Below are 17023 nucleotides of genomic sequence, written 5' to 3' on the forward strand. Positions count from 1 at the left end.
ATGGAAATAACTCAATAAAAGCTATGAAACTGATGAGATGTTTTGTTTCAACTGCATTATACACATTACCTAACAATAACATCATAGTGAAATTGTTATTATTATTCCCATTTTATGGATGAAAAGATTGACATTCAGAGAAGGTAAGAACAGTTGTCAGTAGTTGCAAACAGTGTAGTCTGGATTCAAGATTCCATCTGTCTAAAAGGCCCTGCATTAGGAACAAATTGGACCTTCAGTTACTAGTCTTTCCCCTTCTCCATGCCCAACCTGAATGACTCATTTTGATGATGCTCTGTCTCTCTCTCTCTCTCTAACACACACACACACACACACACACACACACACACACTCTCATGCAACAAAGCAAAATGCTGTCTGCTTCCAGAGAGGGAAAAGAAGAGCTGTCCCCTTAGCCACCAGTACCCACATTTCATCCTTGAATTTGGAAAGGGAAACCAGAGAACTGCAGAATGACTTTTGAAGGCTGATCTATGAGTATAAGTCTCCAATCTGTGTCCCCCCAAAACAAAAAAGGTATATGACACAGGAAGACAAGAGCAGAAGGAGAGGGAGAGGGGGGCAAGTCCAGGGTGCCTGCTTCTGGTTTGTCTACTCAGGGTCACGTTACAGGCTCCACTGTTATGAGTTGTGAAAGGGAGCTTGGGCATGGCCCTTGAGGGGAAGGGGTGTTGGGAACTCTATGGTCCTGGTGGGTGATAAGGCCACTGGCTTAGCTTTGAGCTTCCATAATAAGATACCACAGACTAAGTGGTTTAAACAACGGATATTTATTTTCTCACAGTTCTGGAGGCTGCAGTCTAAGATTAAGGTTCCACCAGGGTTGGTTTCTGGTGAGGCCTCTCTTCCTGGCTTGCGAACGTGTACTCATGTGGTGTTGCCTCTGTGCATGCTTAGAGGGAGACGAGGTGGGAGAGAGAGAGAAGAGAGAGAGAGAGATTGATTTGGTGTGTTTTCTTCCTATAAGGCCACCAGTTCTATCAAATTAAGTCTGCAACCGTATGACCTCATTTAACCTTAATTACCTCCTTAAAGGCCCTATCTCTAAATACAGCCATACTGAGAGGGCAAGGGTTTCAACATATGAATACTGGGGGGAACAAAATTCAGTATATTATCCTAGCTGATAATGTGGAATTATTGATTTGAACCCTTCCAAGCTGGGTTCAGATCATGCTGTGGAGAGTTTTGAGAATTAGGATAAGTAGTTTTTAATGTTATATTCATTTATTCTCTTATACATACTTGAGGTAAAGAGAGCTCACATTTATTATTTACCATATGCCTGAGCATTTCATGCATTTTCTCAGTCCTAGCCTATATGGTAGGTACTATTACTATCCCCATTTGCAGATGAAGAACAGGGGTTTAGAGATCGACTAATTTGTGCGGCATTCAAAAGCCTATGGCTATACATTTTTAACCATTTAATGTTACATAGCCTCCCATGTCATACATTTGCATTTAATGCAGAGCCCTTTTTATCTCTCCAAGTGAGCATTAGTTGTAAAAGTAACTTTATCATAAGGTGGCCTGAGTTTTATTGACAAGCATAGTTTTATTTTTATTTTATGAGTTTTATTGACATACATAGGGATTTTTTTTTTTTTTTTGAGATGGAATTTCATTCTTGTTGCCCAGGCTGGAGTGCAATGGAGCTATCTCAATTCACTGCAACCTCCGCCTCCCAGGTTCAAGCGATTCTTCTGCCTCAGGCTCCCTCGTAACTGGGATTACTGGCATGCACTACCATGCCCGATTAAGTTTTGTATTTTTAGTAGAAATGGGTTTTCACCATGTTGGTCAGGCTGGTCTGGAACTCCTGACATCAGATGATCTGCCCACCTCAACGTCCCAAAGTGTTGGGATTACAGGCGTGAGCCACCATGCCTGGCTGGGAATTTTGTTTTTAATGCAGACACATTTTAAGTTCTATTCCTCCCTTTCTATACTCTTTTATAGAAGATGACATGAAGATTGACGAGAAATGTGTGGAAGCAGGTAAAATTTTCTCTTGATTGCTTTGCTGTTAGAAGAAATATGAAGCATGTCAATTACAGATTATCTGAAGCAGAGGTGTCCAAAGGGCCATGGGCCTTTCCTCTGGGAGAAATGTGTAAAATGACCCTCCACCCGCATCTTTCTTCTGTAGTTCTGGCACTTGGAAGGAGAAGCTGTGGTAATGTCTCCAGGTTCCCACCGATGTACTAGAAAATGTCCTAGAAAGCAGTGCTTTGAAAATGATCTCAGGAACACTTAGGAACACTCAGTGTGTCAGATGGTGGAACACTTGGAAACCTCTGCTCTTTGTGAAATACCATAAAATATTGCAGCAAATTTTTAAAGAGCAATATATATTTTGTTATTAAGTTTGATGCCATCTTCTGGTAGATTCTAGTAGAGATAAATGGTAGGTTCCATTATTATGAGACATGCATGAAAGGTTTTACATTTCTATTCTTTAACTGTTTTGTAAATTGGGAAAAGATTTTTCAAATTTAGTGGCAGAACTAAAATGGCTTAAGAATCACTGGGATTTTGTCGGGAGACTAGTTGGAGAACTTTAGTCTGACAGGTGCATCTGCCTTTGCTTTATGGGCTAGTCTAGTTTTTAGAAGTGAAAGAACAATATAAAATTTTAAAACAGTGGGTATTTCAATGGTTCACATCTATTTTCCAGAACAACTGCAGAATACTACTGTACACATTGTTTGTTAAACTTGCAGTAATATTCATTTCCTTTCCATAATTTTCATTACAATTTTATCAGGTAGTACATTCACATAGTTCAAAATTTTAAAGCTACTAAGGTATATTCAGTAAGAAGTTCCTCTCTTTCCCTGTTCTCCTACTCAGTTTTCTTTCTTGGGGAAATAAATGTTAAAAGTTCCTTCAGTATCACCCCAGACATAATTCTGTGCACATAAAAGCAATGATGTATACATCTCTCCTCTTTCCCTCATCATTCCCATCTTTTTCTTTTTTTTCCCAAATCCAAATGCACATACCCTTTGATGGCATAAAATGCACATACTGTTCTGTTCCTGGCTTTTCTAATTTAACATTCTGTATCTTGGAGGTGATTCTTAGCACATAAAGAACCTCAGTCTTTATTATTTTTTTAACAGCTTACTGTTTATTATATACTTATATAATCACTTATTTGTAGGCATTTGTGTTATGTCCATTTGTTTCTATTATAAACAGTGTTACAATGAATTGCTTCATAAATATATCATTTCACATGTGTGAGAATACCTTAGATGCAGCATTGCCTGATCCAAGGATGCATGCACTGGTAATGTTGCCATATATTACAAATTGCCCTCCATATACTTTCTTGTTTCTTAATCCTTCATCTCTTTTTAAAATGCAAACAAGAGTTGTTTTAACTAATGAGGAATTTGTTTATCTCACATCCTTCTCAGTCACCTGATCAGGCCTACTCAATCAAGCCATTCCTACGCTCACTCTCTCCTTTTGTGGGCGCCCTACTCTTCAGGCAGGATGCACCCCTCCCACATCTGCAAGCCCTCTGCAGCAAAGCTGAGCAGGATCCAGCAATCTATAGGGGTTTCCACTTTCCCCTTCCCTCTGAGCTTCTTTTACATTTTGTTTTATTTATCCTCTATTATTTTTTTATTTTAAGCTCTGCTGCACCCCTGACTGTCATCATGGCTCAACTGCCGAATACCATGTCCTTCATTTAAAGTTTATATATGCCATAGAGACACCATTGATTTGATCCTGATTTAGGAAAAAAACTTAAAAGGTGGTGTATGGGCAGAAGTAGGGGCCAGAGAATTAGACTTAAAATATAGACTCAGTTTAGATGGTCATGTAATAACATTTTTGGTTTTTGCCTCCATGGAAAATCATAGATGAAGAAACATTTGAATCTGGTAAGTAAAAACATGAATATTTTGTATTGATTTTTAAATGTATATTCCACATTTTGATAAAATTTAGACACATATTTAGGGTTATAATAATAGGTTAAATATATCAACACTAAAAAAAATTAAAAAGTAATTACATGTATCCCACATCATGTTGTCAACCTTAAATATACATTATAAATTTTTTTTTTATTTTAAATTTTTTTGAGATGAGGTTTCTCTGTCACTGAGACTGGAGTGCAGTGGTGTGATCATGGCTCACTGCAGCCTCAAACTCCTGAGCTCAAGTGAATCTCCCACCTCAGCCTTTCAAATAGCTGGAACTATAGGCATATAGCATCACACCAGGCTAATTTATTTTTTTATTTATTTTGAGACAGAGTCTCACTCTGTTGTCCAAGCTGAGGTACAAGTGGGATGATCATAGCTCACTGCAGCCTTGACTTCCTCGGCTCAGGTGATCCTCCCACTTCAGCCTCCCAAGTAGCTGGGACTACAGTCCCATGCCACCATACATGGCTAATTTTTAAATTTTTTGTAGAGACAGGGTCTCACTGTGTTTCCCAGGCTTGTCTCCAACTCCAGGCCTCAAGTGGTTCTCCCACCTTGCCCTCTCAAAGTGAGCCACCATGCCTGGTTCCAATAAAATGTATTTTTAAAAATACAGCAACAGTGCAGTTGTGAGATGTAGATTTTACCTTAACCAGTACTTCTCATAGGGCTAGTACTGTCCCCGATGCAGCATTTTGGAACTCTCTATGGGAGCATTTTTTTTTTAATTGCCACACTGATTGAGGATACTCCTAGGCTTTGACTGGTATCTCTTGACCCACATATCTTCTGAATGTCCTGCTGGACAAAACTCATTATAAATATAAAAGGGTCAATCTTTAACACACAAAAAGTTTTCATAAGATTTGGCATGAGAAGCACAGTGGTTTAGAAGATGGTCATTATGGAGGAGACATTCAAACAGAATGCAGACATTGCCTTGTAATTATTGAATGATTTATTCCACGTATCCTGTCTGTTCGATATCGCTAGTAAATAAACTGGAAAGTATGACATCTATACTGAATTTTCTTTTTCTTTAATATATTATTTGTTATTATTGATCACATAGGGCAAGTGTCTGTCCCTCAAAATAATGTTGACATTATTAAAAACAAAATAGGCCCCACAGAATTTTACTTTTAAGCTGGAGTGCAGTGGTGTGATATGGGCTCACTGCAATCGCCGCCTGTCAGGCTCAGGTGATTCTCGTGCCTCAGCCTCTTGAGTAGCTGGGATTACAGGTGTGCACCACCACGCCCAGCTAATTTTTGCATTTTTAGTAGAGACAGGTTTCCACGTTGCTTAGGCTGGTATTGAACTCCTGGCCTCAAGTGATCCACCTGCCTCAGCTTCCCAAAGTGCTGGGATTACAGGCGTGAGCCATTGTGCCTGGGCTAATATATGTACTTTTAAAATATAAATTATTTCCTCTTAAATGTTTCTTTATATTACAGCTGAAGCATTGTATTGATTGTTTAAATTACATTTGTGGTATATTACACTATGAATTTCCTTTCATAAAAGAGAGATTGCTACAAATATTGGTTATAAAAAAAGACACCATTGAGACAGATGAGTTGTGAACCACTTTTCTAAATTATTTACATTTATGTTGTTTTGAAATTTCCTATTTTCCGTTAGATGGTTGGCCTGTTAGGAATAACTTAATTGATTATTTATACTTGCTCAGTGTTTGGAATTGGCTTAGTTTTTAATTCCTCTAGCTTATTCTCATCCTTCTGTGTTCTGTCTATCTGGAAAACACTCCACTCCATTCGAAGGCTGTGATTGAGGCTGGGGAGTTTGGGAGTCTGTGGGTAAGACCACGGACTCCAGCTAAATCAACCAGTTTGAACCCTGGGTTCATTACTCACTAACTGCGGGTTCTCTGGCTCTCAACCTCTCTGCCCTTCAGGTTCCCCATCTCTAAAATGGGATCAATAGTTTATATGAGTAAAGTGCTTAGAACAGTGCCTCGCATACAGGAAGTGCTACACGAGTGTTAGTGGGTGTTATTATTGTGAAATCTCGTTCCTTGCATGAGTCAGCAGCTAGTGTTTTCAGAGCAGCACTGCAGAGGGAGGTGCCTACTGTAAAGCACCCTTTGTGGACTCCTCTCAGCTGAAAAAGTTAATATGTTCTGAACCCAGCTTTCTTAGGAGCTCAATTAAGGAACAAATAGCACCCAGCTGGCATATTTTCTAAGCGAAGGACCCTTGGCTTCATTCAGTGATGCTTAACTCTGTTACTTAGACCGCTTAGTGAGCAATTAAGGTTCTTCAGTTTCGGTCTCTAGTCTGAATAAAGTATAATGTGACTTTCTTGAATTTCTCCAGGAGGTGATGATACCATTTATTTAATCAGAAACACCATTAAAAAAAAAAAAAAAAAGGCCAGGCATGGTGGCTCATGCCTGTAATCCCAGCATTTTGGGAAGCTGAGGCTGGCAGATCACTTGAGGTCAGGAGTTTGAGACCAGCCTCACCAACATGACAAAACCCCATCTCTACTAAAAATACAAAAATTAGTAGGGCATGGTGGCTCATGCCTGTAATCTCAGAGTAGGGCATGGTGGCTCATGCCTGTAATCTCAGCTACTCAGGAGGCTGAGACGGCAGAATCGCTTGAACCTGGGAGGTGGAGGTTGCAGTTGAGCCAAGATAGTGCCATTGCACTCCAGCCTGGGTGACAAAGGAGACTCCATTTCAAAACAAACCAAAAAACAGAATATGGCTGTTTTGTGATGTCTGGAAAATTAAACAGTTTGGTTTGTATTTGGTTGCCTCTGTCTTCAAGGGGCAGCAGGGGATGGAAGTGTGTGAGACACAGGAAGGGGAAGGAATGAGGACGCTCCCTTGGGCCAGAGGCTGCTGCATTGCCAGCCCCAGCGCCATTTCTACCACATCCCCCTGCCCCCTTCACAGAGCTGACAGTACTGCCTCGGGGAGAGGAGAGAGAAGGCTCAAACATGTTACCTTCCTATAACCTCTCCCTTTGAAGCCCCATTTTGTGCCAACCAAGCCTTCAGGGCCAGGCGAGGTGGCTCATGCCTGTAATCCCAGCACTTTGGGAGGCTGAAGTGGGCGGATCACAAGGTCAGGACATCGAGACCATACCAGCCGGCATGGTGAAACCCCGTCTCTACTACAATTACAAAAATTAGCTGGGTGTGGTGGCACCTGCCTGTGATCTCAGCTACTCGGGAAGCTGAGGCAAGAGAATCACCTGAGCCTGGGAGGCAGCGGTTGCAGTGAGCCGAGATCACATCACTGCACTCCAGCCTGGCAACAGAGCAAGACTCCGTCTCAAAAAAAAAAAAAAGGCCTTCAGGGAGTCTTGATAGGCAACTTTCAGAAACAGTTACTGTCCCAAGCAGCGGAGTCAGGGCGAACGGGTTTCTCAGTCCCAGTTGTGTGGTGTTCATTTGCCTTGCCAGGCCTTATCTGAGTTACCTTTTGCTAGTGGTGATGTGAATGCCTTGCTTATGTAATTTGCCTTGATTTGATGGCTAACATGATCTTAAAGGCTTAACTTTATCATGTCTGTTTCTGCACTTACCCAAATATCCAGAGGAACTTTCAGAAGGTAATTGTTTTTATTTCCTAGATATACCGAATAGAACTATGTTTAAGATCTCTCAGTGCCTCAAAATGAACACTTGACAGGATGGTGTTTCAGATGAAGATATGATATTTGTTGAACTTGACAGCATGGTAGAATATGGCAAAAAAAAAAAAAAAGAAAAAAGAAAAAAGATATGGTATTTGTTGTTGTTTACAGTTTCCCCCTAATATTTACATTTTTTCCTCAGGAAACATACTTCCAAACTGTGAGGTTTCTCCAAGGATAAGATATTTTAAGGGTGAAATCTATGATTAAATATTCAGTTTCATAGACAACATTTAAAAGAACTATGGAAAATAATTAAGCTTTATGAATGTACTCCCAAGAAAACATTTCCTTTTAAACTTACTGACATATCTAAATGAGAAAATGTGCTTACTTACCAGAAGATAGAATTGATATTGGTGTGTTTTCTTTCTTTGTTTTTTAAAACATGTGTTTTTTTTTTAAAGGTTAAGAAAAAAGGTTCATTCTATGAACAAAATGCTCTCTCTCTTTCTCTCTTTCTCTCTCTCTCTCTCTCTCTCTCTCTATCTATCTATATATATATTTTTTTTTGACAAAGTCTCTCTCTCTTGCCCAGGCTGGAGTACAGTGGTACAATCTCAGCTCACTGCAACCTCCATCTTCCAGGTCCAAGTGATTCTCCTGCCTCAGCCTCCCAAGTAGCTGGGACTACAGGCACAAGCCACCATGCCTGGCTAATTTTTGTGTTTTTAAGTAAAGGCAGGGTTTCACCATGTTGGGCAGGCTGGTCTTGAAATTCTGACCTCAAGTGATCTGACTGCCTTGGCCTCCTTAAGTTATGGGATTACAGCTGTGAGCCACCTCGCCCAGACATATATTATTTCAATGATCAGAGCAGAGCTGTATAAATGAGAAGGAACTTAAGTAAAAAGTATTTTGAAAATAATAATGTTATAATATTTTTTTCTGGAGTTTTTCTGAGGTCTCAGTGGAAGGAGAAACAGGAGTCTGAACTATCTCTAGATGCTTCAGAGGCATTGGGCAGTTTTCCTCATTTTGTCTCTCAGAGTCCTGGCCAGTCAGAGACATTTGGCAGCCATAGAGCAAAGCTTATTTGCTATAGAATAAACCCCTTTGAGAGGAAGAAAATAAAAAGCCATATCTAGCAAAGAGATTAATTGTAGGACCTGCAGAAAAAATAATGTTATAAACACAGTATGGTCAAGAATAAGGCTGGGCATGGTGGCTCATGCCTATAGTCCCAGCACTTTGGGGGGCTGAGGCGGGTGGATCACCTGACGTCAGGAGTTCAAGACCAGCTGGACCAACATGGTGAAACTCCATCTCTACTAAGAATACAAAAATTAGCTGGGCGTGGTGGCGTATGCCCATAATCCCAGCTGCTTGGGAGGCTGAGACAGGAGAATTGCTTGAACCCGGGAGGTGGAGGTTGCAGTGAGCCAAGATCATGCCATTGCACTCCAGCCTGGGTAACAAGACCGGAAGAAAAAAAAAAAGAATAAAAAGCTACTTTAAACTTGTTTAAAGTTATAAGATATTGAATCATAGTAAAAACATAAAAACTGGGTGTATATTTTTAAATAGATCCTAAGGAAACTTATCTTAAAAAATTAATAAATGGTTTTGGCTTTAATCATACTAGACAGAATACATTCAGTGTAATGCTCAAATTCTGTGAAGTGCGTCTCTATAGTTTATTGTGTGTGAATAATAGGATGAAAAATGCTTAGAACATTTAATGAGCCTCTCCATCTCCTAAATTCAACTAGGTTGCCATCTACTAAGGTAGTCACTTGAAATGTTGAAGATGATTTCATGAATTTGTCCTAAATAAATTTCTTGCTCTCACATATTCTGCTTCTGCTGTTCTCTGTGTTCCAGACAAGGAAGAATTTGTTGGCTATGGTCAGAAGTTCTTTATAGGTAGGTAGTAAATTAATAAGAGGTGAGTCTCTGTCACTTGTTAAATTATGTTTCCAAGCCTGACACTGTTTCGAAAGTTTCTTTTGCAGATGGACCTTTCCAAACCTGTTCCTCATTCTAGTTTCCTTTTCTTTGCCCTTTTTTTCTTGTCAATATTCTGATCTATTAAGTATTCATCGTTATTCGTCTAATTTCCACTGGGTATCTATTAATTACTCATCAAACACAAATCTTTTTGTTTTCTTCTAGACTGTTTCGTAACCTATTTAACTTACGTTAAAGAGACAAAGTCTCTGACTTTTAATCTTACTTCTTATGGCTACATTTCTCTAATCTGTCACCTGGGCAGAGCTTTGTGAAAGACCAGGTACCACTCATCTAAAATCACTCTGGGCTTCTTTCTACAGGGAGGCAGGGGAAGACTAGCAGAGCTGCAGGGTCTGTAAACTAGAAGGTTATTTCCCAAGCTAGATGCATTTTGGAATCATCAGGGAAGCGTGAAAAAAAAAAAAAAAGATGGCAGCACCTTTCTGTATTGCTTTCAGAATCATTCAGCCTAAATGCTGTTAGGTAGAGCTGGGCAGAGTAGGCAGCTACACAGAGGTAGAGAGTAAGGAGCACGAGCAGGGTGATGAAGGCATCTGTGCAAGGGACAATGGTAGCCTGGTGCAGATTGTCAGAGCCAGAGAAAAATCAAGAGGTCAGCTGCCATCACTTGGCCTCTGATACCCAACAGGCTTTACAAAGATCCCTGCCTCATCTAGCTTGGGCTCTGACGCTTTCTGCCAGCTATCGACACTGTCTGTCTCCCATCTTGCTCAAGTGCTGTTGATTGATACAACATACAAATGTATTGAGGACGACAAGGGCCAGGGTTATCGCTGTTAGAGAAGGGAGTTATAAGCATGGAAAGGGAAAGTCTAGAGTGAATCCTGTGGTGTTGGATTGACATTGTAGGTACTGGTGTGAACTCATGGTTTTCAATATATAGACATACAAATATAGATGGAAGTGTGCATGTGTATTTATATGTACACATAGAGTTGCTAACTCTATCTACTGAGAGGACCTGGGAACAGCTCTGAAGATACCAGAAAGCCCTGTGATTCCAAAGGCAGATTAAACAGGAATCTAGGAGCTCAGAAATCATGATCCATGTGTCCAGCTTTGCCACTGATCACACAGTCCTAATCAACCATGTAACCTGTTTGTGTCTTAGTGAAGCCACCTGAAAAACATGAAAAATGCACCTGCTCCACTCTTTCTACCCTGGCCTAAGCCACCCTCATCTCTCACCCAGACCACTGCAGTAGCCTCCTAACTGCTCTCCCCTAAGGCCACACTTACTCTCCCTACAGTTTACACCCTTCCCGCAGAAACCAGAGTAGTCTTTCAGAAACATGAATCAAATCATGTCACTGCCAACAGCTGCCCATCACACTTTCACCACAATCCACCACTTTTCAGAGGCCCCATGTGATCTGGCTCCAGCCATTTCCCCAACCCCATTTCCATACTCCCTGTTGCTTACTTCCCTGTAGCTACACAGGGTTCCTTGGGGTTCTCAAACGCTCCAAGCACAGTCCCTTTCTCTGCACCACTGCACTTGCTGTTCCCTTGGCGTGGCTTGCTCATCCCCACAGAGGCTTCCTCATCTGGCTCCCTGCCTTCATCCAGATGTCTACTCAATGCCAACCTTTCAGAGATACTCTAACCTTACTGCCTATCTGCAAAAGCACCTTTGTTACTCTCTATCCACCTAGTCTTCCTCTAAGTACTTATTTTTTGTTTTTTATTTTTGTCTCTCCTCTTCTACAAAACATAAATTTCATGAGAAAATGGTCTTGGATTAGTTGACCCCTTTATCCCCAGTACCCAGGACAATGCCTGGCCTAGAGCAGGTGCTAGATGGGCTAGCACAGAGGGCATTTTTGTACGTTTCCCTTACATTGCTTCCCATCTTCTAATTCCAGACAGACGTGACTGTATTAATGAACACTTTAGGATCATGGTTGCTACGTATTTCATCAGGTGTGAAGCTAGAAGTGATCTCTCCTGCCTGAATCTCATGTTCTGTGTGCCTCCCCTCCCCAGCTGGCTTCCGCCGCAGCATGCGCCTTTGTCGCAGGAAGTCTCACCTCAGCCCCCTGCATGCCAGTGTGTGCTGCAATGGCAGCTGCTACAGTGCAGTGGGTGCCCCTTACGAGGAGGTGGTGAAGTACCAGCGACGCCCTTCAGACAAGTACCGCCTCATAGTGCTCGTGGGTATGTCCCAGCCTGCACTATCTCTCCTCATCCTTGGGAAGGTTTCCTTCTAGATTCAGGTGTCTTGCATTGGGAATAATGGTAAAAGTAGAACTTCGTATGGACCCCATACAAATACCTTTTTTAAAAACAAAATTAAGCTATTGTATATGTGTTTTCATAGGTAAAATTTTATTGTATCAAGCTTTTAAAAAAATCTACAAGTGAATGTGATATACCATGGTGCCCATGAACTTACATAACAAGCATTATGATGTGGTTATAACTGAGATTTTTTTTTTTTGCCTGCTTAGAATTGTTCTGTAAACATAGATGAGTGTTCCCTGAGACAGATCATTAGCCTGCATCATGAAAATAAATCCTTAAAGTTCATTTCTCTGAGAAATTTGTTAAATCCTTAAAGTCCATTCCCCTAAGAAATTTGTAACTACTTATTTTAGAGAAGTATCTAACATCTTCTGGACTGTATCTTTGGTGCTTTATAAAGATCAGGGAAAATATAGTGCAAGAGTGACCTGCTTTTGTGACCACGACTTTTGCAAAGCTGGTCCCTGTAGCAGTAGCAACTTGTATCCTACTGCCTTCCTGTGTTCGTGTTTAGCTTCATGAGTAAGGCAGGTCCCTGAAGAGCAGAAAAATGTGCCTTACAGCTGGGACCAGCAGTATCATTTGCAGTCCCCATGGTAAAATGCAAATGCAAGGGTGCCTTGTTAAAAAATTATCCAGGATTTCCAGATGCAATAGCAGTGAACTCATCCAAGCACAGTGTCCTTCTGAGCATGGGCCCTGTGTAACTGCACAGGTTCTACACACATGAAGCCAGCCTTGCCTCCAGTTGGACATGGGGGTGCTGACTCAATCACCTGTCAGGGATGTGCCCCTGAATTCTGTAAGTCACAGAACCTATAATTATCGAGGCTGATTTCTGGTTGTGACTTGATAAATACTTCATTTGAAGAAGAAAGGCAGAGCTCTCTGATTCTCTAAAATGAGATCAGCTAATTCTCCTGGCATTCAACATTAGACAAAGTTTGCTGGGGGTCAGGTTCCTGTGATTCCTTACCTCATTTCTGAATGTTGAAGCAATGTGGGTTATTCCATGGTCACTAGGAAAATTCCCAAGAGTTTTCTGGGGTTGTTCCAATTTATGAGAAAGGAAGTTACATAATTTCCCTAAAAATATTTGTTCTCAAGTTTCTTCAATAGAAGGACTAAAATGATGATTCCATCACATAATTTATCCACATCTGATTATTTCTTTGTGTGACTTTTTGTGTTTAGGACCCTCTGGTGTTGGAGTAAATGAGCTCAGAAGACAACTGATTGAATTTAATCCCAGCCATTTTCAAAGTGCTGTGCCACGTATGTTTAGTTTTTCTTTCATATGGTTTGTATTTTGCTAAAACATCCTTTGCTGGTCTCATTTAACTATGTCATTCCATCTTTGCTGTAAAAGTATACAACTCAAGGGATTCTTCTTGAAGAATTTAGTATTTCTAACCAATTTATTTTAGTAAGGAAAATTGACCTATTAGAATATAGGCGGCTAGGCTTTTAAAAGGTCTTTTTTCTATTTCTTAACAATTAATGGATGGCCTTTCAGGCAAACTAATAGTTAGCAATAATAGCTCATGTACACTCAGTGCTTACTATCCTCCCAGCACTGTGCTTGGCTCTTTAAATGCCTTATCTATTTTTAATCTAAACATTGATATATGCACACATAATTTTATATAAATTTATGAGTATGATTATACAATACATAACCATTTTAAAAATGGTATTTTTTGGCTGGGCACGGTGGCTCATATCTGTAATCCCAGCACTTTGGGAGGCCAAATTGGGCAGATCACCTGAGGTCCGGAGTTCAAGACCAGCCTGGCTAACGTGGTGAAACCCCATCGCTACTTAAAATATAAAAATTAGCCGGGTATGGTGCTGCACGCCTGTAATCCCAGCTACTCGGGAGGCCAAGGCAGAGAATCCTTTGAACCTGGGAGGCGGGGGTTGCAGTGAGCTGAGATCATGCCATTGCACTCCACTCTGGGCAAGAAAGTGAGATTCTGACTCAAAAACAAGGGTGTTTTCTTATTTCCTTTTACTCATAACTCCTTCATTTCTCCTAAGCTCCCCATTCACTACTAGCAGCTCCAAACCAACTCCTGAAACATAATCTTCTAGGCTTTCTTCTATGTAGAATTGTGTGAGTTTTTTACCCATTTAGAGTTGTTGTATGAAGGTTTTTTTTTTTTAAGCTTTAAGACATTTGAGAGCTACAATTCTAAAAATAGAAGGAATTATTTATTTCATACGGAGATTCAGCCTTTTAAAAAAAAGCTTTAGAATCACTCTAAGAAAACCTGTTTTATTGTAAAAATAGAAAAGATGAAGACTTGAGATAGAATTTCTGATTTCAAGAAAATAGAAAGTTCATAATAATGCGTGTTTATAATAATGTATAATAATGCATAGTTTCTAATATGTGTAAAAGGAAGTTAAAATTTTGACTGAGACACTAAGATGTATATCTTTAAATGAGGAATGTGAAAACAAGTTAAACTCTTCACACAGCTGGAAGGTATAAAAAGGCTTCGGGAGGGAGATTGAGGGTGGCTTTTCAGGGAGGCTTTTATTGGAGAGAGCTGTGCTGTGTGTTCCTGACCCACTGGGTGTGGGAAGAGTGTGTGAGTGTGTGAGTGTGCCTGCTTCCCCTCCCCCTCAAGGCAAGACAGAGGAACTTAGGGGGACCACTTAGAGAGCTTCCTATGTGTTCCCTGCACTTCAGGGGACACCGAAGACTGGTGTCCAAATTATACCTGAAAAATCCAAAGGAGGAGAGCTTACAGGAAGTGGCCAATGGCTGTAATTTGGGAAGTAGCTGTCCTTGTAAGGTCCATCACAGCTACACTTGTGATATTCCCCAAGGACCAGATCTGGGCAGATAATGTGTAAGAAAGTCAGCCCGGGATTAGCTGATGACTGCCCAGGAAGAAGCCTCAAGGAGAAAAAGGCCAAAAGTGGGCTCCCAAATACATCGGGCTTTGGAAGGAATCACAGATGGTGAACTGGAATAGGAATGGACTTGAGAGGCCTGGTGGTGGTGGTGAGAGGCTTTGCAAAATAACCCAACATATCGTTTAGGAGAGAAAGAGCCAGATTTAAGCATCTGCCAAATCTAAAGGGAGCCAATAGCAGCCAGCATCAGTATTCGGCAAACCAGAACCTTCCTTCCTGCTTTCCTCTCCCTGCCCACACTCTAGGCTTAGAGAGTTCTGAACCAGCGGGAGAGAGATTGGTCAGGGGCAGGGAGAAGCAGGAGCAGTAGAAATTGATGAAAGGAAAGAGAAGTGACTCATACTCTCCTTCCTGATGTCTGGCTTCTCTGAGCGCAGGCTTCCCTGGTGCAGCAAATCTGAGCCAGTTGTGTGGAGAAGCAGCCTAAAATCTAAGTGAAGTTTAGAATTTTCGTGATTACATGGGAATGGAATTTTAATTACTCAGTTGAGACTGGATGATGAAAATGAAATTGTGGCATGAGTGATGATAGACTTTTAAAATTAAACCTGAGTGAGAGGATCATGGAAACTGTTAGTTTTTTTTTTTTTTTGAATCAGAGTCACCCTCTGTCACCCAGTCTGGAGTGCAGTGGCGTGATCTCAGCTCATTGCAACCTCCACCTCCCGGGTTCAAGTGATTCTCCTATCTCAGCCTCTCAGATAGCTGGGATTACAGGTGCACACACCATGCTCAGCTAATTTTTGTAGTTTTAGTAGAGACAGGGTTTCACCATGTTGGCTACTCTGGTGTCGAACTCCTTACCTCAAGTGATCTGCCTCAGCCTCCCAAAGTGCTGGAATTACAGGTGTCAGCCACTGAGCCCAGCCAGGAAACTGCTAGATTTTTATGCAGGGGCTGGGGAAGATCTTGCCTCACAGAAGAGCAGTAGGAGACAAAGAAGTTGCTTTATGATCGCATCCCATAGGCTGTGCTTTCTGAAGCACTGCTTCTATGTACAGGAATGGGCATTCATCTCAAAAACAACTACCAAATAATACACCATTTTTCTTTCTTTCTTTTTTTTTTTGAGACAGAGTCTCACTCTGTCACCCAGGCTGGGGTGCCACTGTGGCACGATCTCGGCCCACTGCAACCTCTGCCTCCCAGGTTCAAGTGATTCTCCTTGCCTCAGCCTCCTGAGTAGCAGGAATTAGAGGTGCATGCCACCACACCCAGCTAATTTTTGTATTTTTAGTAGAGATGAGGTTTCACCATGTTGGCCAGGCTGGTCTCAAACTCATGACCTCAGGTGATCCACCCACCTGGGCCACCCAGTGTGCTGGGGTTACAGGCGTGAGCCACCATACCCAACTGAAATCACTATTTTTGGATGGTCTGAATAAAAATGCCCACAGAAATGGAAGAATTTTAAGAATTTCAACATAGAATTTTAATTATTCAAAGTGAGAAAATACTGCACATATTTTGCTTTTTAAATTGAGGTTTTAAGCTTAAAATTGATACCTTGAGTTATGCATCAATTCACAGACTTTAACCTACCATGTAAATATTAGTCCAATGGAAGGAAAGGAGGAGGAGTCATCTTGGGTTTATATTGACATAATTCACCATCACCTGAGAGCTATAAGGTTTTACTAGAATTTTTTTTTTTTTTTTTTTTTTTTTTAAGTAAGAAGTTATGGGAGATGTGGCATAACTGCAGGAATGCTAAGGATCTGATGAGAGGCTTGAATAAGGAAAAACAAAAATGACCCCAAAATGACATTTCTTTTAGACTCCCTTAATGTTGGTAACTCCTTTGATAATTTAAGGCTGGTTTTGAGCTCCTACTTGATCATTTCCCTGTATTGATATCATCAGATGTTGATCTATTTCATCCTTAAACTTTGTCAAATGCAAACATACAAATTCTTTATGAATAAGGGAATTGGTGGTAAAGTAGATTAAGGGACTAGCTTTACAGCATATAGGATGCAGAGCTGAAACTGTGTCTTACTTATCTGTGTGTTTTCAGAACCTAACATGATACCTGGAACATAGTAGGTATTCAGTACACACTAGTTGAATAAATGGATGAGCAGACTACAAATAACTTTTAGATACTTGATGAACTCCTATATTCTCTACCACCTGGCACTATTTAAGTTGAAGAGTCTGTAATCAAAGTGGCCATATCAAAGAATCAGACTGAATCTAGACTCATCCAATCTTTCCCTCCTAGAGATCCCTAA

The 17023-nt window shown here is 40.8% G+C and overlaps 1 protein-coding gene across 7 annotated transcripts in view; it reads left to right on the forward strand.

The window, feature by feature from the left end:
- Positions 1 to 17023, forward strand: part of MPP4 (MAGUK p55 scaffold protein 4) — a 51964-nt gene that overhangs the window by 29415 nt on the left and 5526 nt on the right. For 6 of the 7 annotated variants that reach the window (XM_064373160.1, XM_064373161.1, XM_064373162.1 and 3 more), the window contains 6 exons: positions 1984 to 2022; positions 3903 to 3923; positions 7545 to 7559; positions 9468 to 9509; positions 11604 to 11774; positions 13056 to 13136. In XM_064373160.1, coding sequence (XP_064229230.1) covers positions 1984 to 2022; positions 3903 to 3923; positions 7545 to 7559; positions 9468 to 9509; positions 11604 to 11774; positions 13056 to 13136 — 369 coding nt within the window. The remainder of the gene's footprint in view (positions 1 to 1983; positions 2023 to 3902; positions 3924 to 7544; positions 7560 to 9467; positions 9510 to 11603; positions 11775 to 13055; positions 13137 to 17023) is intronic. The other variant, XM_064373166.1, reaches the window with a different exon arrangement.

The sequence above is a fragment of the Aotus nancymaae genome, unplaced genomic scaffold (genome assembly GCF_030222135.1).
Source record: "Aotus nancymaae isolate 86718 unplaced genomic scaffold, 86718_ANA_hifiasm-v0.15.2.pri h1tg000008l, whole genome shotgun sequence".
NCBI lineage: Eukaryota > Metazoa > Chordata > Mammalia > Primates > Aotidae > Aotus > Aotus nancymaae.